General features: G+C 43.5%; 1 protein-coding gene and 1 long non-coding RNA gene across 4 annotated transcripts in view; one reads left to right on the top strand and one right to left on the bottom strand.

The window, feature by feature from the left end:
- Positions 1 to 25,522, top strand: part of LOC120369927 — a 73,712-nt gene that overhangs the window by 5,380 nt on the left and 42,810 nt on the right. The window lies entirely within an intron of this gene.
- The window catches only part of SLC1A7 (solute carrier family 1 member 7), an 80,481-nt gene continuing 60,731 nt past the window's right edge, over positions 5,773 to 25,522 (bottom strand). The window contains exons 7-12 of one of the 3 annotated variants that reach the window (XM_039483741.1): positions 23,721 to 23,954; positions 15,145 to 15,339; positions 12,581 to 12,715; positions 10,117 to 10,216; positions 6,938 to 7,124; positions 5,773 to 6,070 (exon numbers count right to left, since the gene is read on the bottom strand). In XM_039483741.1, coding sequence (XP_039339675.1) covers positions 6,048 to 6,070; positions 6,938 to 7,124; positions 10,117 to 10,216; positions 12,581 to 12,715; positions 15,145 to 15,339; positions 23,721 to 23,954 — 874 coding nt within the window. In that variant the 3' untranslated portion in view covers positions 5,773 to 6,047. Of the gene's footprint in view, positions 7,125 to 10,116; positions 10,217 to 12,580; positions 12,716 to 15,144; positions 15,340 to 23,720; positions 23,955 to 25,522 lie in introns of all 3 variants that reach the window. The other 2 variants (XM_039483740.1, XM_039483742.1) reach the window with 2 other exon arrangements.

The raw sequence follows: 25,522 nt of genomic DNA, 5'->3' as shown, positions 1-25,522 counted from the left end.
CACTCCATCACTAACTCAATGTAAAATCCTAGTGGAGACAAGGCCCTGTAGTTTTTACCTTAACATAGCTAGTGGAGGCCAACTCTATACCCACCACCTAGGGTTGACCTTGACTAGCTACAGCAAGGTTAAAAACTATCCATGCCTCATCTCCATTAGAATTTTAACTAGCGTTGCCAGGCATCTGGTTTTTGACCAGAATCCCCGGTCGAAAAGGGACCCTGGCAGCTCCGGTCGACACCACCGACCAGGCCGTTAAAAGTCTGGTCAGCGGCGCAACGGGGGACCAGGGCTAAGGCAGATTCTTGCCTGCCCTAGGTCTGCGCAGGTCCCGGAAGCGGCCTCCAGGTCCCTGCAGCTCCATGGCGCATGGGCGGCCAGGGAGGCTCCGTGCACTGCCCCTGCCTCCAGCGTTGGCTCCGCAGCTCCCCTTGGCTGGGAACCACGACCAATGGGAGCTGCAGAGGCGGCACCTGTGGGTGCGAGAGCAGCACATGGAGCCTCCCTGGCCACTCATGTGCCTAGGGACCATAGGCAGCAGGTTATATATGTTTGCGGTGCTCGAGCACCAGGAATATTCAGGGCTGGGGGCCCTGCTCCAGCAATATTTGGACCTAGGTCTCTCCCCCAGCCCTGCCTGGATCGGGCCCCAGCCCCCGCGGGTCTCCCCCCCCGCCACGCCGCGTCCCGTCCCTGCCTGACAGAAAGCAGCGCAGTGCCTCTCCCCTGCCTGCTTGGGCTCCCGGCTGAACTGCTGTCTGCTGCCCCAGGGTCCTAGTGCCTGCCATCCCCTACTGGCAGGGCAGGCTGCCCTTACCCTGCCCTTCGGCCCTAGCCCTGAGCCACTCCAACACCCCAAACCCCTCAGCCCCCCACACCCTAATCCTCTGCCTCAGCCCTGAGCCCCCCCACATCATGAACCCCTAATCCTCAGCCCCACAGCCCTCACCCCTGCACTCCCTCCTATCCCCAAACTCCCTCCCAGAGCGTGCACCACCTCCCCTTTCCCACACACCCCTTCCCACCCCCAAACTCCCTCCCAGAGCCTGCATCCCTCACCCCTTCCTACACCCCCAGCCCAGAGCCTGCACCCAAACTCCGTCCCAAAGCCTGCACCCCTCACCCCCTCCTGCACACCCACCCCCTGCCCTAGCCCGGAGCCTGCACCCAGCACCCAAACTCCATCCCAAAGCCTGCATCCTGCACCCCTCCTGCACCCTAATCCCTAGCCCAGGACTTGCACCCCAGACCTCCCCCCCCCAAACCCTTCCCAGAACCTTAGGCAGGTGGAGGCGGAGTTTGGGGGCGGGTTCTGGGCACCACCAAAATTTCTACAAACTTGCCACCCATGCTAGGGACTGCAGGGACCTGGCACCCGCTTCCTGGGAGCTGCGGTAAGTGCCACCAGGACCCCTAATCCTTTCCCATGCCCTAGCCCGGAGTCCCCTTCTGCATCCCCAGCCCCACCCCAGAGCCCACACCCTGCAGCCCAGAGCCAATACCTCAACCTCCTGCCCCAGCCCCGAGCCATGTTCTGCACCCCAAAGCCCTCATCCCTGGCTCTACCCCAGATCCCACACCCCCCAGCCCAGAGCCCATACCTCAACCTCCTGCCCCAGCCCCAAGCCATGTCCTGCACCCCAAACCCCTCATCCCTGGCTCTATCCCACAGCCCACACCCCCAGCTGGAGCTGCTCAACTGTAAACACAATTAACCATATTGTGTGTTAACTATGTCCAACAATAAGAAGAAGCCCAACATCAAGCACACTGCTAGTGATTCAGAGGAACACAGTCAGATTCTGTTACAACTGTGGTGTGTGAGGAGCTCAAGACCCATGACTTTGGAAAGAGTGCACAAAAGTATCTTAGAGATGCTGGAGGATCTATCGGACTGCCAACAATCAACAAGAAGAGTGGTCAAGTGCCTTAAAACTGCCTATTACCAAACCCAGGATGCTAACTGCACCTCAGGGAACTCCCTTTCTATGTTCCTCTTCTGCAAGGAATTCAATTGGATCCTGGGAAATGTGCCAAGCCCAGAGCCCAGAATGCTGCATGACAGTGTCCTCAGTGGAGAAAGAAACCTCATCATTGCAGTCCATAAGATGTGAGCTGCAGTACGTTAACAGTTTCATGAAAACTCCTAACAAAATAAAAAACCTTCTTATGCAAAAGTCCTTTACTGTATGTGGAAGTACATGAACAATTTTTATCATCTTCCTAAGCTGACTCAGGCCCTGAAGCTGAAGCATGGGATAACTACATTATGTCACTCCCCCTCCTCCATGTCACCCTGCAAAACCCAATATGTGGGAGCACAGACCATCCCTGATTTCCCTTGTGCAAGTGTATCCTGCCCCAGTAATGATAGATGCTCTTTCTGGTTGTGTGTACCATCCCAGCAATTCAGCAGTATGAGTCCACACCTGGGAAAATGGATCACCTTTGACCTTGCAGATGTTGTGCAGTGCACAACCGGCCACGATAATATGGATAGCACTGACAACATTGGTATCCAAATGGTCCTGAAGGCACGGCTAGCTAGGTATCACTCTACCAAATGCACATTCCACCACCATCCAACGGCTACTGAGCATGTAGTCAAACCTTCTTTTGCCAGGACGGCTGAGATCAGGGTGCGGTTTCATAAGCCATGGAAGGAGGGGATACATGGGGTCCCCTAGAATAACAGTGGGGGCAGAGACTCCATTTATAACAATGTCATAATGTCCCAGCCTGTCCGTGAAGGTAAAGTCCCAAGCTCCAGAAAACCCTGGCATCATGCACCTTGCTAGCACATCCATGTTGGTGACCATGAATCTGCCCCAGTGGTCAATTAGGACCTGCATACTGATGAAGTGGTACCTTTTTCCAGTCTATGTACTTGTGCTCCTTGTGGAGGGCAAACTATAGGCACATGAGTCTCATTAATAGACCCAGTGCAGTTTGGGAAGCCCATTCTCTCAAAGATGGCAATTATTTTAGGAGTGTTGTTTATGCCCACTACCTTTGGGTAAATCAGTCCCGATCACCTCACAAACCTCCACCATCACAATCTCGCACAGTTGACTTGCCAACACCAAACTTATTAGTCAGAGAACTGTAGCAATCTGGGGTAGCCAGCTTCCAGAGGGCTACAACGACCTGCTTCTGGACCAGCATGGCCTCTCCTCATGCCAGGGTCCTGTTGCTGGAGGGTCAGGGCAAACTGTTTGGACGGCTCCAGGAACGTCTGCTTCAGGAATGTCTGCTTCCTTAGGCAAAAGTACTGGAGTCACTGCTGGTCATCTCAGGTCTGAATGAGAATGTGATCCCACCCATCTGTGCATGTGGTCCTGCTCCAACAGCACCAGGCCCTACATGGGGAAATCTGCAACTATGGAAATAGGCATGAGCAGCATCAGTTGGTTTGCAGATGCCATGTCTGTACCCTCCTCCAAGAGGGACCTTTGATGCTGTCCACCAGCATCTCACAGATGCGCTGCCTGATTCCTAAAATAGGAGTGAAAGCACAAGCAGGAGACGTTCTTCCACTGGCACTGGATCCATGCTGCTAGTTCTGATTGCAGGGAAATAGCTAAGCTGGATGTGCCGATGGGCTAACAGCATTTCCAGGCTGTGCCACGGGATGACCAGAAAAGTTCTCCCATAGTACACCATGAACGAAGCTCGAGTGCAACCACAGCTAGCATGGGCACTAAGAACCCTGGGAGATGCCCCCAGAAGCCACAGTGTCTAACTCATGTCTGTGTAATGCAGTATGGAGGTGTCAGCAGAACTATGAGTATGGACGCTCAAGCATGAGCTTGGAAAGAATGAGTCTGCAGGCATGGGTCATGGAGATCTGGGTTTACTATGTAGTGCAGACATACTTCTCGAGGTTCCATTTGAGTGATGCACTGAACAATCATAAAGAAAAGATAATCCTGGTCCCAAAGAATTTACGTACAATCAAAGTATAAAATTAGAGACTACGAGTGAATACAACAAACAGACAAGGTAACAGTGAGTTACGATCAGTGTAATAGGCAGTAGTCACAGCACACCGGCATACAGAAGGCATGCGCCGCAGTGATGGCTGAGGTTTTTTAATGGCACCATTGACATAATATGAAACATTTAATATTCTCAAAGCAAAGTCTAAGCTATTTATCAATGGGGTATAGATGCACAATATGACTAACCGAGCATTCATTTTAAAGTACGTTTCCTTCCTGTCCAGTGACCCTATAAAAACGTTCCATTTTGCCATTTCATACCTAAGACTTTCCCATGCCCCACCTATCGAAAGATGGTGAGAGAAGGTGAACCATTATCTAGGGCTAAAGATATTCATTAGGTAAGCAAGACTCACTGAGGACCACTGGCTTCTTCCTCTGAGTGAGGAAGCTTTTCCTTCTGAGAGGTGTATTTTGTGGAAATTATACAATTTTCTAATGCTAGGATTGATTTGGGTCTCTTGAGGCCTCACTACACGCTGAACTCATGGAGGCATTGAGGTTAAGATCTTAACATTTGCTGTGACTGTTCCAGGAAACAAAAAGATGGATCTCCTGCACAGAGAAAAGTTAGATGGCCATATAAAATCAACCAGACGCAGTGCAGTAATGTTCAATCTCCTTTGTGTGCCTGATATTGACGCCTCCTCTTTCAAAGCACTATGACCACCAAGACGACATCTAGTCTTGAGTCTTGTTTCCACTTTTGTGTTGGTCATTTTAACAAAGGAGGGTTTAAAACAATATTTTTAAAAGTGGGGAGCTGAGTTTGCAACTGTAGGATCCTAATTAGGACATCTTTTTTTGGAAACTTGCATCAGACACCTAGCTGCCTTAATGATGGGAGCCATATAGTGATGTGGAGTGATATACCATGTATAGTCCAAGAGCTATCCTGACGTCACAGGGTAAGAAACTACCCCTAGATATTATGATGCGTGGTGTCCTATATATACCTAGAAGATAGATTAGGAAAGAAGGCTCAGGGCAGGCAGTGGGAATTTGCAGTCCTTTTGACTAAGGACTTGTCTACATGGTGTCAGTGGACACTAGCTGGTGTATAAAGTCTGCTGTGCATCAGCATATCATGCGCTAACCAGCCTGCATGGACCCTGCTGCTGTGCACTAAAAGTTCCCTCGTGCACTTAAATTGAAGTTTGAAATGGCAGCATCCACGTGGGCCAATTAGTACGCATGAGCTGGAGTGTAAATTCTAGTGCATGCCAGCGTGTCTTGTGCACTAACGCACTGTGTAGAGAAGGCCAAAAAGTAGCATGTGGCTTTGCTGGCTGGAATTGTTTGCTTTGCATATTTGAAACTACTCTTTAATTATTTGTGAAGTGGAGTTCTGTGCCCCTGCCAATTATTGGGGGGGGGGCAATGACCTTGCTTCCCTCTGCCCCTTGTGCACGCCCCTGATTTTGGCAAGTGCTGAAAAAATTGCCCTCTCTGAATAGACTGTTTAAATGTAGAATTTTTCCCATAGAAGACACCTTAACATTCAGCAATATTTTATAGCACCAGCTAAAGATTTTCAGGAATTGATGTGGCAGGCATAAAAATAACAAAATACACAGGTATTTGGCAGGAAATAGTTTGTGATCTTTGTACCTACCTGGTTCTGTATCCTTCCACAAATCCTTTTCCCCCCAAGACCTACCTAACAAAACATGAAAGTTTGAATGTTCTGAGCACATCATGCCGCCCCTCCATCCCAGCTTTGAACGGAGAAGTAAGAATCCGTTCATTCTAGAAGTGCACAGATAGCCTATTTTCACAATGTCAGGTTTATTTAAAAATGTTCTTCATTGCAAACATTGGTAACACACCCAGCAGAATTTATTGTAACCAAAGATTTAGTAGATGGCTAAAAAAAGGGACAACATTCAGTTTAGTCCAACCCCCGGTATAATGAAAAATAAAAAGCTAGTTTCCACAGCAAACTCCCTACAAAACCCAAATATTACTCATCTGCATTGGATTCCAGTCTGTGTTTAGTCTGCCCTTGGAATGAAGCATATTCGTCAAGAGCTTTGAGAATTGAGCTTATACATATACAGTGGAACAGTCTATAAATAAAAGGAGAGAACAGTGAACACTCTTTAGCACCAGTGCTTATGTGTTAGGGCTTGCATGGTTCTGCCATTACAGGTATATTGTACTGATTCTACTGTAGAGAGAGATTTCTTAAAAATTCTTTGTGGATCTGGCACTTAGAAGGCAAACCGTCCTTTGCAAGAATCTAGACATCTCTGAACAATATATTACAGTTTGATGCCTATCTTTGAAGTGTGTATAACAGAATAGCTTTTAAAATGTGTTTTCTTGCTTTGCTTTGCTTTCAGTTTGTGGCATTATACGTTACAAAAGATTTGCCTCTTGAGATCAGTGCAATTTTCTTAGTGCTATTCTAAAACTAAGCGTAAACTTTGTTTAAGGAGTAGAAGAGAAGACAAAATTAGTAGGCTTTCAGTATGTTTTGTAAATTCATTCCTGGCAGCAATACATCTACATAAATACCATGTTCATAATTAGTGAGATGCAAAAAAAGGCTTTTGTCAGAAATAATTAAAAAGGGGTTAAATTAAAAAAAAATAAGCAAAAAAGGAGTGTCTGATACTACATTGGAATCAAATCAGTTTGCCCAGGGAGAACCAAAGTTGTCCATTGGTTAATTTCCCAGTATTAAAATCATCCCCTAAAGAAGCCCCCTATCTCTTTCAAGCCTTGTATCTTTTCTGATCACAGCTAGTCTCCTAGCTCCAGTACAAGCATGCTGACCATAACTCCACATTTTTTTCCCATATAAGAGAGTCCCCCCCTCCAGCTGTGAGGTAGTGATTGGGTACCAGGTCACTGGGTATCAGATACCATCAGACGTAGCAATTACACATTTGTTTCCAGTTCATTGATTTCAATAGTGCAGTGGTCTTTACTGTTGGATTTCTTTGTGTGGTTTTCCGGTGGGTTTAGTTCTTGCTCCACTTGTATAGGTATGTGGTGCTGAAACGCTTTCACTGTTTCTGGTCCATGAGACTCACTCATGTTCTTCACACAACCGTTTCTCTGGTAAGCCATGATTTGATGAATGCTGATGGGTTTAGTTTCACAGATCAGTGGCACCTATGTGGGAAACAGCAAGATGCTGCATATTATCACTGCTAAACACAGGCAATGAATCTCATCCTAATGATGCAGATAGGCACCTAGTGCAATTGGCAAAAAATGCCTATGCAGGTTGGACACCTAATTCCCAGTGAAAGTCAATGGGAGTTAGGTGCCTAACCTGCATAGGCACTTTTTCCCAACCCTCCCCTAGTTGCCTATCTGCATCTTTAGGCATCTAAATACTTTAGTAAATCTGGCCCTTGGTCCATCAGCAGAACTGTTGTTATCACTGGAAGTTCAACCATTCTTCAAGGCATTATATGTCCCTTTGTTTAGAAAAGGGATGAATGGCTAAGTGAGTGTCTATTTATATTCACCCTGGGCCCAATTTTTAAAGGTATTTAGGCACCTAAAGATGCAGATAGGTGCTTAGTGGGATTTTCAGAAGTTCTACCAGCATCTTTAGGTGTCTAAAGATCTTTAAAAATCTGGCTCTCTGTTCCTTCCTGCATGAACAAGAGACAGCTAAGAAACTTAAATGTAAACAAATGCTAGGAAGAAAAAAGGAAAAACTACTTATGAAACATATAAACAACCTGCAATCAGTGTTCATTGTCATAGGATTTGATCAAAGCAAATAATTTAGTAAGATCCTCAAAAGAGATGAGTAGGAAAAATGCCCACAGTTAGACTACCAAGTTACAAAGGCTACAAACCCTAATGTGTCGGGGCCAGATGGAGTCATGTACAATACTGCATTATCATGGGGCTCCTCCTTATCGACTACTGATGCTATGAGGGGTTTTGTCTTTCTTTGAAGTATAATGTAGAGGCTACTCCTGAGCCAAGACACCAGATTGAATAGACCATTGGTCTATCTATGCTTTGGTACCTCCTTCCCTCCCTGTTACCAACCTACTAGACCTCTGAGCTAACATACATTTTTGCCCTCTGTGCTGTTTCAAAGCAAAAGAGGATTTTATTGATTGATTTCACAAGTAATGTGTTGAAATACCCTTAAAATAGAAACCAAGATGGTCTGATGGGGAAAACAATACGCAAATATTGGCAGAGGGAGGAGGTGGGCTTGCAGCTGAGACAATCTGCCCTTTGGGTATATATGACTAACTACACTAAATGTGCAGCCAAAACATAAAGACGACTAATGGTATGTTTTGAGATGGTTATTGAGTGCCAAGTAGAAAATAAATCTCCCTGCAAACAAGTTTACAATCCTTCTGGGGGCTTGGGTTGTATATTTGAATGAAATACTATGCTCCAGGACAGAGTTTGAAGAATTTAGTATTAGTACTAAATACAGTAATAAAATGTCAGGAGTCCTGTATTATTCAGAAGGCGAGACTAGATGATCATAATGTTCGTTTCTGGCCTTATAATGGATTAAATATTTTTCTGTTAGTCTGTATGCTTAAAAAAAGGCTCCTAGTTTAGCCAAGGTTTTAAGGGCTCCATCCTGTGATCAGTGGGAGTTGAGGGTGCTCAGCACCTCTCAATATAACACCCTAGCTAACAAAACATGAAAGTTTGAATGTTCTGAGCACATTGTATCAAGCAGTGACAATGGGATTCTCCAGAAAGATTGGGCAGTAAAATGGGAGAAATGATCAATAATCATTTACTATTCTTATTACTATTATTTAGTTAAGCTCTGAATGAGCTGGACGCTATGCAAGACCTACAAAAAACACACAGTCCTGCCCCATGAAGAGCGAGAGAGAACCACTCAGTTACAAGCTGTCCTGGCTGAGCAGAGGAAGTTTATTGGGGGCTCTCCAATTAACAGAAGTGATTGGGAACTAACACTTAGGTGGACTAGTAGCAATAGGGCCGGTGGAAGAAATCTGTTTTAGAAAGGGATTTGGATGAAGAGGGATCACCTTTCCCACCAGGAGTGGGAGTTCCAGGTGTAAGGAGAGGCATGGAAGAAAACTCCAAGAGAAGAGTGAGAGAAGGAAACAAAAGGAGTAGAACACAGGGGAATGTGAGAAGAAGTAAGAGGAAAGAAAAGCAGAGACGTAAGCAGGGGCTTGTATGTGATGTAGGAGGGGTGAAGATGCCAGGGGAGGGATTTTAGAGGGGAGTAACATGTTCACAGTGGTGGAGGGAGGAAGATTATTTTAGCAGTGGGTGTTGTGAGCTGTTCTACAATATTCACTGTGATCATGAACAAACTCTTCATGTGCCCTTTTCTGCACACACACAAAGGCGGTTGCCATCTTGCTTCTGGTCATAATTTCACAATCTGATTTTTTGTGTGCCAGAAGTGGCTTTTTGCATGATCTGATATTTAAAAAAAAAAAAAAAAAAAAGCATTGTCCCAAAACTTCACAAGAAAGCAAAATGCTGGGAGTTGTGAACTCACCCAAAATGGAAAGAGAAATTTCATGGATAAAATTTCATGGAAAAAACTTCTGACTTTTGTAGAGCTCTGTTTACACCCCTGACCCCATTTAATTCTTATATACGTATTCCTGAGGGTCCTACATGTGGCACATGGCATTTTGTGCAATGCGCTATAGAGCCCACAAAATATTGTTCTGGGTTCTCTAATGGTACAGTATTCAAACAAATACCTTGCACTGTAGAGTCATACTCTTGGGAATGACTTTAAAAAGCCAGGACTATGACACTACCTGCTTAGTTAGGTGATGGTGCACAGTGATGAAGTCCAACTGCTATCCTATATTGGAGATACTTCCTTTCCCCACCTCCAGAGTTTAAAATATCCTCCCTCATTAAAGGGCAACAATCAGTTGTTTAAACTCCATAATGTATCTTCTGTACTTTCCTAAAAAAAGGTAAATCCTTTACAGAAATGCTACAGATATTACCTACTTTTGAATTTTGATCCATAGCCTAATTTTGTTCTTTCCATTCATATAAATTTAATCCAGAATAAATTAATGTGAGAAGTTGATGTTTAAAATGTTTTTATACTGACAAGGAGTTCATTGCTCCAGACTGACTCATTTTGTCTTGTTCTTACCTCATCCCCATCCTTGGTGAACTCCTTTCTGCAGACATGGGCCATGATTCCAGCAGCTAAGGCATCTCCCAAGACATTGATCATTGTTCTAAATCTGTCTCTGACAAACAAAACAGTGGTGTTAGGTGACAGGTGCTCCATCTTGGAAATAGTCATACCTGCAACAGGTACATACTGATTAAACACTTTAAATATTTAGAAAAAATCAATTCAAGTATAAGCATTGCTGTTTTCTCCACAATCTGTGAGCTATTTGCCTCTATTAATAGTATTGTATTTGAGTATTTAGATATTAAAAACTCAGAATATTGTCTGATTTGGGGACTGATCCTGCAAAATGCCAAGTTTCTCAACTCAAGTGAGTTGAGGCAATCAGTATCTTGCAGGTCCCTGATAAATGAAGAATCACAGCAACCAGAATGCTGGATAAGGAGATCACTGTGTGTAGTAGAGTCTGCAATTTGCCTCTTACTGTCTTCCAGAACAACATACCCAAATAACAATTCTTTCCTAGCAATATCAAACTAACGGGAAACAGTCAACTCATATCACACTCCTGTCTGAAAACACCTTACCTGCTATTGTTACAAGTAACACTTAAGACTAGGACAGAAAGAAATGAGAGAGAATATTTTCAGTTTATTGACTCTGTGCATTTGACAGCATCTTGTGTATAATAGATTTCACGATTCTCATATCCTGGGATCAATTTCAGTGTTCTCCCTGTTTAGTCAGTTAATCAATCTGTTTCTCCCTGTTTGTACATGTCTTTCACACAGCAATGCTAAGAATTTTTTTTTTAAATGGATTGTAAAACCACAAATATTGATGGGACGGACTCACTGACGAGGGTAGTATCTGAAACTACTTTTAATACATTATTTCCAAGTAGGGCCACCCAAGGGGGGGGGGAGAAGAGCAAGTGGGGCAATTTGCCCCGGGCCCCGCAGGGGACCCGTGAGCCCCGGCCTGGTGGCGGTCCGGGACTTTGGCGGCATTTTGACAGCGGGGGGCACTTCAGTGCTGCTGAAGACGCAGAGCGACTGAAGGGCCCCCCGCAGCCTGCTGGGGTGGCGGCGGTCCTCTTTTGGCGGCATCAGACTGAAGGACCCCCACCGCTGAAATGCCGCTGAAGACCCGGACTGCCGCCGTGTGAGTACAAGCGCCATAGCACCTATAGGTTTATGAAACTGCCAAGCACTAGTCCAAGAAATGTAAGTATGCTCTTCTCACTCAAGGTGACCTGCAAAGGAAAAAAAAATTGGGCATGCACCCGTCTTTGATTTTTTGTAGAGTGTAGAAAGAGCCTGAAGTGGTTTTTTGTTGTTGTTTGTTTTAAATTTCTGCTAGTTTTACACTAGAAATTCAAGTCTTGACTAAGCTGAATGGCTCTGATGACTGGATAAATAGTGAACTGGTGACTTTACAAGTATTGAGGCAGAGCTGAGTAATAGAGAGGGGAAAAGCTTTTTAGTCAGAGTGTTTAAACACCTTGTTTTTGTTGAGCTTTATTAACTATTAAAGAATGGATTTGTTATAGATTCAACACCCTTGCCCTTTAAAGGTTAGAGGTCATAAACATCCCTGAAACCTCCCAGAAGTTCTCCAGAAAAACCAAGAAGGGCCAGACTTGACATTCCTGATATTTTTTAAAGTAAAAAATAAATGTAAAAAAACCCCAAAACACTAAACCTTCAGGCTGTCTAAGCGTCCTATAGAAACAAAAAAGGGCACAAGCCCAACTTTTTTTTCCTAATACTTCATAAAGTACTTTCAGTGTTGTAAGTTTAAATAAAACACAGTGAATTTGTAATTACACTTTTGTAGCATCTTGTGCAATGGATCTTTACTGTATTAAGAGGAATCATGAAGAAATGTTAAATTGTAGGACTTGTTTAGAATAAAAGAAAAGCAGCTATTGTAAATAGAGAGAGGGTATTATATCTACTGGTATTATATCTATATAATCAGAACTGCTCAACTATGGCCTCATCTACACTGCAAAATGTTATGTCTGAACATGAATGCCAACAGTTGAGTTAACTGACAAAATACTGAACTGTTTAGATGATCTCTGTAAACCTGGGCTGTGCATTATCAGAGCTGAGAACTGAACTGCTCGTAATCTAGATACCAAAAACGTGAACAGTTTTGAATAATGAAGGATATGAAAGTTGAAATCTGCTCATGGACAATTCACAAAGAAAGAGCTGAAATTCAAAATACATTATTTGTTATTAATTCTGCTAGCTCTGGCCATAGACTCTCTACTGCTAATGAAGAGTCTCTGTTAGTTTGGTGCTTTCTCGAGTTCTATCCCTGCTGTCTCTGTGAAGTTCCCAGTGATTATGATGCGCAGAAGTGACAGCTGTGACGCCCTAAGCGTCTATGGATTGACATGCAGAGTACAGAAAAACAACTTGATTTGCAGATGGAAGGAAGGGTCAGACACTAAGTTACTTACAATGCCCAGTCAACTGCAATAATTAAAGTGATGTCATCTGTAGGCAGCCCAACTGATGTCAGAACAATGACCATAGTCACAAGGCCAGCTTGTGGAATCCCTGCAGCACCTATGCTGGCCGCTGTTGCTGTGATACTTTAAACAAGAAGAGGAACAATAAGATTTAACAGCCATATCACCTGGCTGGAAATAACACAAAGTAACAACGTATCTCGACATGACTGTTTCTGGACCAGAATCACTTACATACAAACCACTGCAAGAGGAATTTATGAACTGTGTTTAGAAATCAGCCAGATGGCTAGAATGGGGCACATTAGCCTGCTCCATTTTCATCTTTTATCCCTACAGCCAAGTAGGTGAGCTCCATTGGTCGGATTCTGCACTGTACCTCGGAGTCATAGCATAGAACTGCTGACCTAAGGGAAGGGAGGGCAGCTAAGGTGACTTTAAGCTACTTTTGCACCCTCCTGATTCTAGGCTGCTTGGCAGCCTTCAATGTAATTTAAAGAGTTGCGGGGGCCTGTCTCAGTGATGTCAGCTTGTCCCCAGAATCTCTTCAATGCTGCATACTACAGACTTGCAGTTGATATACACCCACCCTCAGTGTAAACCCTATGGCAAGGAATGAACCTAATAGATGTTGTCTGTAGGTCCTGCACCAAGGGAACCCTTCCTGGCCAATCCTTTTATGCTGTTCTAGCCCTTCTAGACAGTATATATGGGCTGGAGTAGGGGTGAGGCTCTCATCCTAGATCCTGGCTTCATCTGTTTGGGTCTAAGTATGAAGCAAGCAGGAATGATTTCATCCTCCTCTTATGTTTCTGGAAAATAGAAACCAGTCACTACTCCTGTTTGATTCTCATATTTTTCAGCCAGGCAGGAAGAGGGCAGGGGGACCTGGCAGACTTAAATTCCATCCTCTGGAAAAGAGAGGATAGTTTTGTGAGTAAGGAACTAGGCTGGACCTCAAGACATCTGGATCCAATTTGTCTCTGCCACAGACTTCCTATGTGACCCTGGGCAAGTCACTTAGTTTCTATATCTCTCAGTTCCTCTAATATTTTCTGTCTCCCATCCTTTGCCTGCCTCATCTACTCTGTAAGATCCTCAGAACAAGGACTGCTGCTCACTACATCTTTGTACAGTATTTAGCACGAGTGCCAGTCTCCAATCTTGGCTGGGGACTCTAGGCTCTATCACAATACAAACAGTGAGTGAATGAACTGAAAACTTCATTTTTATTTGACACTGAGTATTGAACCAAATGCCTGACTTCAAATAAGAAATGGGACTGAGTCAGAGTGTTTGGATCATGATCTAGGTGAGACAAAGCTTAGGTGTTTTCAGATTGAGGGTACCATTTTGAGTTCCTCTTCCCCATGTTCAGTGGGTGGGAGTCTCAGATCAGGATTCTAGTTTGAGACCATCTCTGATACAAATATTAGTTTCCATGCAGTCTTAAGCTCCCTACTACATATTTGATCAGTGTTATATTTAATTAGTGCTGTATTGGAAAAGGGATTCCCTTTTCCAGGAGCATAAATGATTGGGTATGTTCTTGGAAAGAGACAGATGGAAGGAAGAGAGCTAGGTCAGCTACTAGAAAAAGACAAAACATAAATATAAAGACAGTAAGTGGGTGACTTACTAAAGGAAATAGTAAGTAATAACCATCTGCGTTTATACAGTACCTGTCATCCCGTGATTTCAAAATCCTTTACAAACATTAGTCAATTAAGCCTCAAACTATTATTATCCCTATTTTTCCAATGAGGAAACTAAGGTACAGAGATGTTAATTGATTTACTCAAACCCACACCATGAATCAATGGCACTAGGAGTCTTAGCTTTCCCACAATACATAAATTCCTTATGTGGGCAGAGGGAGAGTGAAAATGAAGATTTATAAGCCATTTGAAAAAAATTAAAGCTTGTATGGCATTTGGATACCATGGTGGTGTGCCTAGCCTAAATAGAAATTCAATGGTGAATGTTACAGGTTCCCTGGACAGCTGATCAGGACACCAAACTATTTCAGAACCTCCTGTGACTGGGTTGCCAATCAGGATTTAGACCTGCTCCTGCTCCCATTAAAGTCAGTGGTAAAACTACCAAAGGAGCTTACCTTTGAAGTTTACAATGTTGAAAGTTATTTGTGGCGGGAAGGAGCCGGTGTGTTCTTAACATACCCCCCGTCCTATGCACTGGAAGTGCATCCCCAACAGCACAGGGATTTGGAGGGGTTCATTTCTTATAGAATTCAAGGGGGAAAAATTAAACACTGTTAGCAACAAAGTTGTAATCCTAAATGAATGAGCTACAACTGGCCTAAAAGCAAAGGATTAAAAAAAAGCCAGTTTAACAATTTGAAATGTGATATATTTCTATGTTCACGTCTGTTTTAATAGTGCTAATAAGATTTCCCTCCACACAGGCCCTGATCTTACAGGAAGCTTTGAACTGAACATTGCAAATTCAGTAATGTGCTTGATACACAAATGAGAGAACGTCACAGATTTAATGAGTCAAATGGAAAGGTTGCTGGTATTTTGGGTTTATACCTTATAGTAATAATTTGTCCAAAATCCAGCTCATAATTGTTTACTTGAGCAATAAAGATTGCTGCCACCGCTTCATATAGGGCAGTTCCGTCCATATTGATCGTGGCCCCAACAGGCAGCACAAATCTGGCAATCCTTCTGTCAACATGGTTATTCTCCAACAAGCACTTGAAAGTTATAGGCAATGTGGCTGAGCTGCAAAACATCCAAAACAAAAACCAAACACATGTTGGAAGCTGTTTTATCCTCAGGGAATAACATTAAAAGCAGCAAACTCATCTGTCTTCCCCTGCATATAGATCATATTCAATGCTGTATGCATTCAAGCACTATTTCCTATCTTCGCTTCTGTCTGCTTATGTATCAGGCCCAATCTGGCTTCACTGATAATGGGAGTTCTGTCATTGGCTTCTGTCATAAATGTACAGCTAAGGGTAGCTTAAAATCCCTCCTTACCTGTAAAGGGTTAAGAAGCTCAAATAACCTGGTTGGCACCTGACCAAAAGGACCAATGAGAGGAGAAGATACTTTCAAATCTGTGGGGGAAGGTTTTTGTTTTGTCTCTTTGTGTGTAGCTCCTAAAGACATATCTGAACTAAACATTTAAGATTACAAATTGTAAGTAATAGGAAGGAAATGTGTTATATTATCTTTTGTTTTAGCTTGTGAATTTTCCCTAGGCTAAGAGGGAGGTTTATTCCTGTTTTTTTGTAACTTTAAAGTTTTGCCTAGAGGGGAATCCTCTGTGTTTTGAATCGGATTACCCTGTAAAATTACCTTCCATCCTGATTTTACAGAGGTGTTTCTTTTACTTTTTCTTTATAATAAAGTTCTGCTTTTAAGAACCTGATTGGTTTTTAGTGTCCTAAAAACCCAAGGGCTGGTCTGTGCCCGCTTCATTAACCTATTTGGTTGGTATATTATTCTCAAGCCTCCCCAGGAAAGGGGCTTGAGGGGATTTTGGGGGAACAGGAACTCCCTGGCGTTCTTTACCTTGAATCTTTGTCTAACTCACTTGGTGGTGGCAGCGATATTGTTCCAAGAACAAGGAAGAATTTGTGCCTTGGGGAAGTTTTAACTTAAGCTGATAGAGATAATCTTAGGGGGTCTTTCATGCAGGTTCCCACATCTGTACCCTAGAGTTCAGAGTGGGGAGGGAACCCTGACAGCTTCTGTGAGAGCAAGAGCAAGTCGGTTGTGTTTAATAAGCACAAGGCACTTGAGCGTGTGTATGCAAATTCTGCTTTGCACTGTTACGCAAGAGACAATCGTTCAGTTCCCACTCTACAACTTATTAAATCAATATTGGATGTTTTTCTAAAAGGTATGCTCTAGTTCAAACAGCAGTTAATTCAGAAAGTTCTATGGCCTGTGTTATGAAGGAGGTCAGACTACATTATCACAATGGTTCCTTCCGGCCTTATAATCTATAAGGTAGAAAGCAAGGGCTGGAGGTGCCACAGAAGCCATATTGTATGTTTAGTCACCAAAGGGTCAAGGAGGGAAAGTGTCTCATGCAGTTCAGTTGTGATACCTCTGGAAACAAAACACCGCTGTTGATGCTTTCAGAAGGAAATTCCATCCCATCCTCGTTAGACAGAAAGCTGATGGCCCTGATAAGCTTTGAAGCAGGGTAAGATATAAACCAGGGGTGGGCAAACTTTTTGGCCCAAGGGGTCATCTGGGAACAGAAATTGTATGGTGGGACGTTAATGCTCACAGAATTGGGGTTGGGGTGCGGGAGGGGGTGAGGGCTCTGGTTGGGGGTGCAGGCTCTGGGGCAGGGCCATAAATGAGAAGTTCAGGGTGTGGGAGGGGGCTCTGGGTTGGGACGGGGGAGTGGAGTGTGTTGGGGGGTGAGGGTTGCGGCTGGGGATGTGAGCTCTGGGGTGGAGCTGTGGATGAGGAGTTTGGGGTGTAGGAGGTGCTCTGGGCTGGGACTGAGGGGTTCAGAGGGCGTGAGGGGGATTACAGCTGGGACAGAGGTTGGGGTGAGGCACAGGGGTGCAGGCTCCAGGTGGCGCTTACCTCAAACGGTTCCCAGAAGCAGCGGCATGTCCCTTCTCTGGCTCCTACGTGGAGGCATGGCCAGGAAGCTCTGCACACTGCCCCGTCCGCAGGCACCACCGCTGCAGCTCCCATTGGAGTGCTGGAAGGGGTCATTGGAGCACGTAGGAGCCAGAGAGGTGCCCCTGACCCTGCTCCCTGGCTGGAGTGCTGGAGCAGGGCCATGCCGCAACTGCGTGGAGCGGCCCTGACCCTGCTCCCCAGCTGTAGCACCAGAGCAGGGCAAGCCCCAGACCCCACTCCTCAGTGAGAGCTCAAGGGCCAGCTTAAAAGGCCCGTAGGCTGTAGTTTGCCCACACCTGATGTAAACCGAAGAAAAGCCTGGATCTCCTCAAGGCTCCAATAGGGCTAGAGGACATGTCTCAGGCCCACCCCATCTCCCTTCAAGCATACAGTAAATAGTGCAGTTTTATTAAAATGCAAGTCTGATCCTGTGCCTGCACTGGATTTCTCCCCCCACCCCTCCTGCTTATCAAAGTTAAGGGCCCTCAGCTCCTACTAACAATGGGAGTTTTGAATGCAGACTGAGGACAGTGTATGCCCTTAAGATTGTGCTAGTGCCTGCTGAGTACTGACACCAAACCAAAAATAAAATACTTGCTTAGGCAACAATTCATAATGGCTACACAGTAAACAGGATTATTTAAAAAGCAGGTTGCTCCTTGAGCTGAACTCTCCAAAACTCTCTCCTTTCAGCCCTCCAAGTGAATTTAGCATTGGGGAAAGATGTCAGATAAATAGCCCTGGGGACTGAAACCCTCTGTTTGTCCACAGATCAGATACAATTAAGTGCAAGGTTCCTAAATCATGATGAACTGGTGGGATCACTTCTGTGGACCAGTGAAAGTACAGTTAAGTGTCTGTGCCTGCTCATTCCTTACCCTCTCTGCTGATGCGGCAAACAAAGAAGCCAACTAGGACAGAGATCTGTGCACTAAGAAGATTTAGGGCTGGCTGATACTGGGAACTTACATCAGGATAGCTACATCTCCCAGGGGTGTGGATTTTCAACACTAGGTTGTTGGATGAATTCTTCTGTGAGTATAGCTTCTGTGAGTATACTTCCTCTCGGCCAGGTGGATTACCGACACCAACGGGAGAACCCCTCCTGTCAGCCTAGGCAGTGTCTACATTGAAGTGCCTCCGCAGGGCAGCTGCAGTGCTGCGGTAGCAGTTTAAGTGTTGACATATCCGGAGACAGAGACCACTGATTCATTTCACACACACCACTAAGCAGCCATATCAATGTAGCCCATTTTGATCCCTAGTGACCTGGAGAACAGCTTAGAAATCACAAACCTGAGAATGGCTAGGTTGGTGGCAAATTGAAATTACTGCTCCTGATTGGCCAAGAATTGCACACATCCTGTTTTTGTTCTCTTCTCCTCTTCCTTGTCCTTTACCACATCCTGCTTGTTCATCTCATCCATTAGTTATGTCTTGTCTCTTTGATTGTAAACTCAATCGAAAAGACAGGGCAGGGTCTATCATTTGCAATAGATTTGTACAGCACCTAGCACAATGGGGCCCTGACCTGGTTGGCCTCCAGGTGCTACTGGAATATAAATGTAAAACAGAAACCAACATCTTAGAATGGACAGTTTTAGGCAATTCAACCATAGGCATAGCTGCCAATAATAATGAACTTAAAATCTATTATTACCACTCTTGAGCTACTTAGAGTTCTGCAGTGACATCCACCCCTTTTACAAAAACATCATCTCTTGCAACTCAAGAGCTTCTTTTACAATGAATCCTTGTTTTTCTTTGTATGGAGAGGAGGGGAAAATGTTTATTCTTTTTTCAAAGTTTTTACATTATTATAAGTTTTTAATGCATCCAGAGGGCACAACATGTTAATAACAATCCTTCACCACCCTTTCTCACCTTACAGACTACTTACCAAATGCCACATTAAGAATAATTTAAAAGTCCCACTAAAGATGAGGCAAGTGCCACGTGTTGTCTTGCAGTTAGGATATACTGGTGGTACTGTAGTTTGGGAAACTATATGTTCAGACAGTAGCAACCCACTCAGGAGAGCAGAATAAAACTTGAAAATTCTAGTTCATGCAGGGTTTATGTGAACCTTTTCTTCTTGTTTCACATCCTTTAAACTTTGCTTTCGGTTTCAGGCTCAAACAAATCTGAACATTAAAGCAAAACTCAGCAAACCCCACAATTTTTAATTTTGGGGCCTATTTTCAGTCCAATAGGTTATAAAGCCACTGATATGATATGAAGCTACTGAGTTTTGCATGGTTTCAATTGGGAACCATAGACTGTGCTAGGTTCCCTTGAAAATTGGCCCAAGTTCAATCAAAAGGATCACTAAGCTCTGAAAGTCTGTCCTAAACTTTGCAGTTTTAAATGAAACTCAAATCTAGCATTTTTCACACCCCTCAGCGATGTAGCTGTGTTGACCTTACTTGTTGGTGTAGACCTGACCTGAGTGTTAGTGAAAGCAGCTTTGGGGGTCTAATGTCAAATGTTGAGGAAACTGTTAGGTTTTAACACTTAACCCATATCCTGAGGCCAAAACTAAAGCACTGTTCTTAAATAACTAAATATGCTTCAGAATTTCCTGAAGCTTTTAGTAAAGAGAGGAGGCATCTTGTCTCACTCAGGACTGTATTACTGACAAGCAATTGCAAAACAACTATAGATTAATCCCACTCCATTTTGGTGATTGTACAGTGGCAGGGATTGAATACAAACCAATATTTCAGTCATGCAAAGCTCTAATGTAGGCCACAAAGAAATAGAAGAGGCAGTCTCTATAGAAAAAGCTCCTTCTCCAGCTGTTTAACCCTGCCAGTTTATCTTGCAAATGAATCCTAATTCTTATTATTGCGCCACAAAGTCAACAAGCTGACTTAATCTAGAATTAAGTTACGCCCCCTTTTGTTAAATCTGTCTTTAATTTACACTGCACAAGAGCCAAGGTCTCAGAGTTTCATAAGAAGCAAGAGCCCCTTGAAATTTTCACATTTTATTTACGTGCTGTGTGCAGAGGAAAAGAGAACTGCTCTCTTTGATGGGATGCACGATTGAGAAGATGCTGCCTTTGATTCACTGACGCTGTAGAAAGATGACCATGGAGAAAAAAAGACCTCTACATGTCCTAGGGAAATTATAATCAACCCAAGGCGCATTCTATCTATTAGCCAGATTCTGTCCTTCACACTGCGAGAGGCGCTTGGGTGGAGGAATGGTAACAGTGACAGATGTTCCTGGATCCAAGCTGACTAAACAAGGCAGGATGGCTCAGAGGGGCCTGGCTACAGCATACTTTGGACCACACCTTATTTCTGCACCTCCCTTAGTGCCTGTCACCAAAGCCAAACAATGGCCAAGGGCCTAAGAGCCTGGGATCACCACCCAAACTAGCCGGCCACGCCCTCTTGAGGCTACGGAATGCTACCCAGTATGCCACTGGGACTCCCTGCCAAGCATGTAAGGAAACAATACATGTTCTACTATGGTCCTGTATGGGTGCACTGTTTGGAGGGATAAGGAGGAGGGTAAAAGAAACTTCTGCCCTTTCTGCCCTCCACCAGTATATATGTGCAAATAAGTCAGAATTTTGCCCTATATGTTTGACATTTCCATACAAATGCTAAGCATGTCATTGGCATCTAAAGTGATAAAACTGGACAGCACATGGGGACTGACTGTTGGATGGAGAACCCCTCACTTATAGGTTATGGGTTCCACTTATGCTTAGGGCAGTGAAGTCACTGCAATGAGATGATTGTTTGGTGGCTTACAGTTCCTGTAGTGGATGGGCATTCACATCCCACTGCTACCAGCACCATTTCCACAAAATGGCAAACTTATTTGCAGGCTTGGCAGAGGTGCCAAGAACTAAATTAGCTATGGGGAATGACCCTCAGAAAGGATCCTTGGAAAACAAAGATAAGGCAAATTAAGGAGTCGGGGTGGGGAGGCTTGTGCTGGCACTGCCTTGTTTTACCTGATTTGTGGTGAGCTAGATGTATTTAGATTCCTGATCTATCATTCCATCATCTTTCACTAACACTAAATTCAGTAAAAAGATGAATTATCCACTAGAGACTCACTAAGCTTTGTCATAGTCTACATTAGTGTTGCTACTATAAAGAGCCAGGTGAAAAATATTTACTTTTTGGCCATGGCTTTATCTAGTATAATCTGTATTTAAAACACTTCATCCTTCCCATCTGCACTCACTCACTCCCATTTGTCTGTCTTGTCTACCTGTCGTATCCTGTCTGACACTTAGAGTGTAAGCTCGCTGGAATGGAGACTATCTTTGCTAGGTGTTTGTACAGTGTGGCCTTGATGTTTGAGTGGGTTTTCCAAGTGCTACCATAATAACTAATAGTAATAGGCAAGGAAAACAGCTGGCTCTAGACATGAACAGGGAAATCTCCCAAGAGTGACTTGTCTCACTTTTTGTGCATGGTATGTCTTTTCTGTAGTTATGATCTTTAACTAAAGAAATCTTCCCACACCTGGTGGCGGCTGGATTTAATACAAGAACACTGATTTTCAGTGTTCTGTCTATCATTAGATGTAGGCATGCACTGATGCAGAAACATACGGTAGAGACACATTAGTAAGCCAACCTTTTTGTTCTGCTTTAAAATGATCTGATTATCCAATGCCTGTATTATTAATATTAATATGTTGCCTTTGTGGCAAATATTACTTAATCAGATACAGATGTGATGACTGTCAGGAGGAGCAGCTTTACTTTCCAAACCCAATTATTTGTGCATGTTCTTTTGGCAACAACTCAGTTATGTGCAGTATTTAATCTTCTCACTGTAACCAAGGTGAAAAGTTCAACTATCTGATCACAAGATGCTACAATTTAAGAGGAAAAACACCAAATAATGTATTGGGTTCTTTTAAAAGTCTACATTGCACTTGCAAAAAAATGCATCTGTTGCTGCAAACGGACAATTGTACATGCAGCATACAAAGCTATGCACAGAGTCATTTGAGAATGTGCACAATTTTCTGCTTTTGTCCGCACTGGCATTGCAGACTATCGAGGAAGGCTGTGTAAACACAAAACACAATTTAGACATTTGGGTCTGTAGTTTGGTCATTAGAAATCAGGCCTGACTTTTGCCCTATATCTATGACTTATGATTTTGGTACATTTTAGAAAAGAAACTTTGGAAAATTCATGATATCATGACCAACCCGTACACTTAGAGACTAAACTACAGAGAAGGTAGCTAATACTTGCAGAATGATCTGATGGGCTCAGAAATAGAGGCAGACAGGTGATGAGAGAAACCAAAAATAATACAATTAGGAAGAAATAATGAGCTGCTTCAATCAAAAGAGGAAATAGCAGTTTAGAAAGCAATAAGGCAGAAAAGATCAGGGGGATAATGCATTGGCTATGAACTCACAAATGTGAAGGAAGAGAATCTACTGTACGACAAAAGAAGTAACTGCTATTTTATAAAGCCCCAGTACGACCACACTTGGTAAGTATGGGAATCTAACCTGGTGAAAAATGCCATTATCTTTCTACAGTACAAACTGGAAGAAGAGGAAGGAACACTTTTTTTTTTGTTTGTTTGTTTTTAAGAGCTGAGAAAGATAAAACCAATGAGAGGCACAAGTTCTAAAGAAGGAAAAATACAGGATGAATAGATAAGAAAATGTCCTTACAGTAAGGGGAATAAATGACCTAGTGAGGATGTTGAGTCACCAGCACTATAGGTTTTCAGAACCAGGACTGAGGAAATCTTAGTGGGATCAGGGGAGAGGGTTGAGATGGAGCATGAAAGGTCTTTTCCAACATTAATATCTATGACTGTAAGATCATCATCATCTGTGAGTCTGGGGAATACAAACACATCTGAAGCTACAAACATTTATGTGGTGTTCTACTTCAAAAATAGTCTTAAACTTTCAAACTTTATTAGAACTTATAAAGCCACCCAAAGCACAAGTTGCTCCTGATTTCACTTTGCAAAATATACTGTACTATATTTCAGTTAGCAAGTTATTAAATTTTATAAGCATCCTGTAAAATGAAATTTATAATAGAGATGCGGACAGTCCCTTAATTTTTATGGCCTTAGTTGGAACCATTATGATTTCAGGAACACACGGATGCAGTGTAGACTGGGTAGACCAGGAGACAATCCAAGTTCCTAGGTTCTGTTCTCAGCTCTGGAACAGACTCTCCATGTGACTTGGGGCAAGTCATTTATTGACAGTAATTAGCACATTGGACCACAAATTATGGAAGCCCTAGCATCTGCTGAGTGAAACTGATATGATTCTTGTCCGTTTCACAGCTGTCACCCACCAAATAGCAGCAATTTCACTCAGCAGCTGCTGAGATCCTGGGGGCCATATTTAATTTTTCATCAGGTTCAGAATCGGAATGAAATCAGATTTTGAAATATTGACATTTCCTGCAAACCTGAACTTCCAAGTTTCAGCCAGCTCTAATTAGGACCTCATATGTATTTAGTAATATCAGTGCTTAATACCTGGATGATGTGGCCAGAGCAATTAGCAAGGCTTGAAGAATCCCTCTGATGAAAACAATGGGGTTTTTCTTAGTGATAAAGAAGTACATCATTGGCAGAATGAACAGTCCATGAACCACCAGGCCACAAACCACAGTAATGGCATAAAAGCCCAGCTTCTTCCCAATAGCTGTAGGATCATCCATTTCCAAGATCTTGCCAGCAATAAGAAACACTATTCCAAAAGGAAAATACCTAAGTGAAGAGAGAGGGAGATTTATCGCTCTGAGACAGATCATTTCCACCAAACAATTTAGTGAGATAAGTTCCTGCACTTCCATTTCAGTACAGACATAGGAATTGACCATGCAGTATTTAGTAAGCATGGAGGGTGTTCAGAATTTCATAGGAGCACCTTGCGGGATTGGACTCTTCTTCCTTTTCCATTCATGAGTTCTGGGAAAATGTTTTTATATCAAATTATTAGCAATGATACTGTTTTCTACTGAAAGAACAGGAGTACTTGTGGCACCTTAGCGACTAACACATTTATTTCAGCATAAGCTTTCGTGGGCTACAGCCCACTTCATCAGATGCATAGAATGGAACATATAGTAAGGTTATAGAAGACCTTACTATATGTTCCATTCTATGCATCCAAAGAAGTGGGCTGTAGCCCACGAAAGCTTATGTTCAAATAAATGTGTTAGTCTCTAAGGTGCCACGAGTACTCTTGTTCTTTTTGCGGATACAGACTAACACGGCTGCTACTCTGTTTTCTACTGACTGGCCAGTAGGACACACTTAAATATAATTTGTTAATGAAAGCAACGTGTATCTAATCTTTCCGTCAATGTATGCATTTTAAGGTCCCCATCACAATAGTGCTTTTGTGGATCTGAGCCTTAAATACTAGGTTTGGATCCACTGTGACCCATAAAACTATCGCTGAACCCTGAAGGTGCCTAAACTCACTCTGCACCTAAGTTTTCAGGGTAATAGTTCCCTAGGTGCCTAGTTTTCTGCCTCTGGGCATATGCACTGCTGCCTCACTCTTGGGGTCTGGATACCTATCTCCTGCCTAAGCCCCAGTGTGATTCACAAACCAGGTGCTCAGACACCTAAGTTGCATATAGGACCTGATCCAGAAGGCATGCTCAGAGGCTGCCTACCAGATAATGTCCCATTCAGAATCCAACAGGAAGAGGAGGTAGTTCTGGTACCCACCTTATAACAGCCTAGGGGTTAACACACTCACTTGGGATGTGAGAGACACAGTTCTGGTCCCTCCTCTCTCGATTTGAACAGGGGTCTGCCACCTCTCAGGAGACTGCTCTAACCACTGTGCTATGGGATACTCTGGTTGGGGGGAGGGGAGGTTGCTCACATTGTCTCCTGCTGAAGATGCTCCAGTGTGGCTAAATAATGAAACAGTGAGTGGAGCAGGGTCTATACCCCCTGGACTACAGAGTCATTCTCTCTCTCTCTCCCCTCATGACTGTTTAAGTATTTATCCACAATGGAACAGTCATGGGGTGAGAGCGAGGTGGGAGATCCCCATTCAAATCGTTTCACCCCCTCCGGAAGAAAGGAGGAAATTGAATCTGGGTTTCCCACATTCCTGGCGAGTGCCGTAATCTCTGGGTTACAAGTTATAAGGTGGGCGCTGCTGCTGCACTGATACTTTCCTACCTCACAGTATTGTTGTGTGTAAAGCACTTTGAGATCCTCAGATGGAAGGTGCTATATAACTACAATGTATTAATTATGTAGTAGCAATATTTACTCATTATTAAGAATGTTCACAAAAGTGCTGAAGAGCC

Source organism: Mauremys reevesii, linkage group 8 (assembly GCF_016161935.1).
Source record: "Mauremys reevesii isolate NIE-2019 linkage group 8, ASM1616193v1, whole genome shotgun sequence".
Taxonomy (NCBI): domain Eukaryota; kingdom Metazoa; phylum Chordata; order Testudines; family Geoemydidae; genus Mauremys; species Mauremys reevesii.
This window is presented reverse-complemented; position numbering and strand designations above follow the sequence as displayed.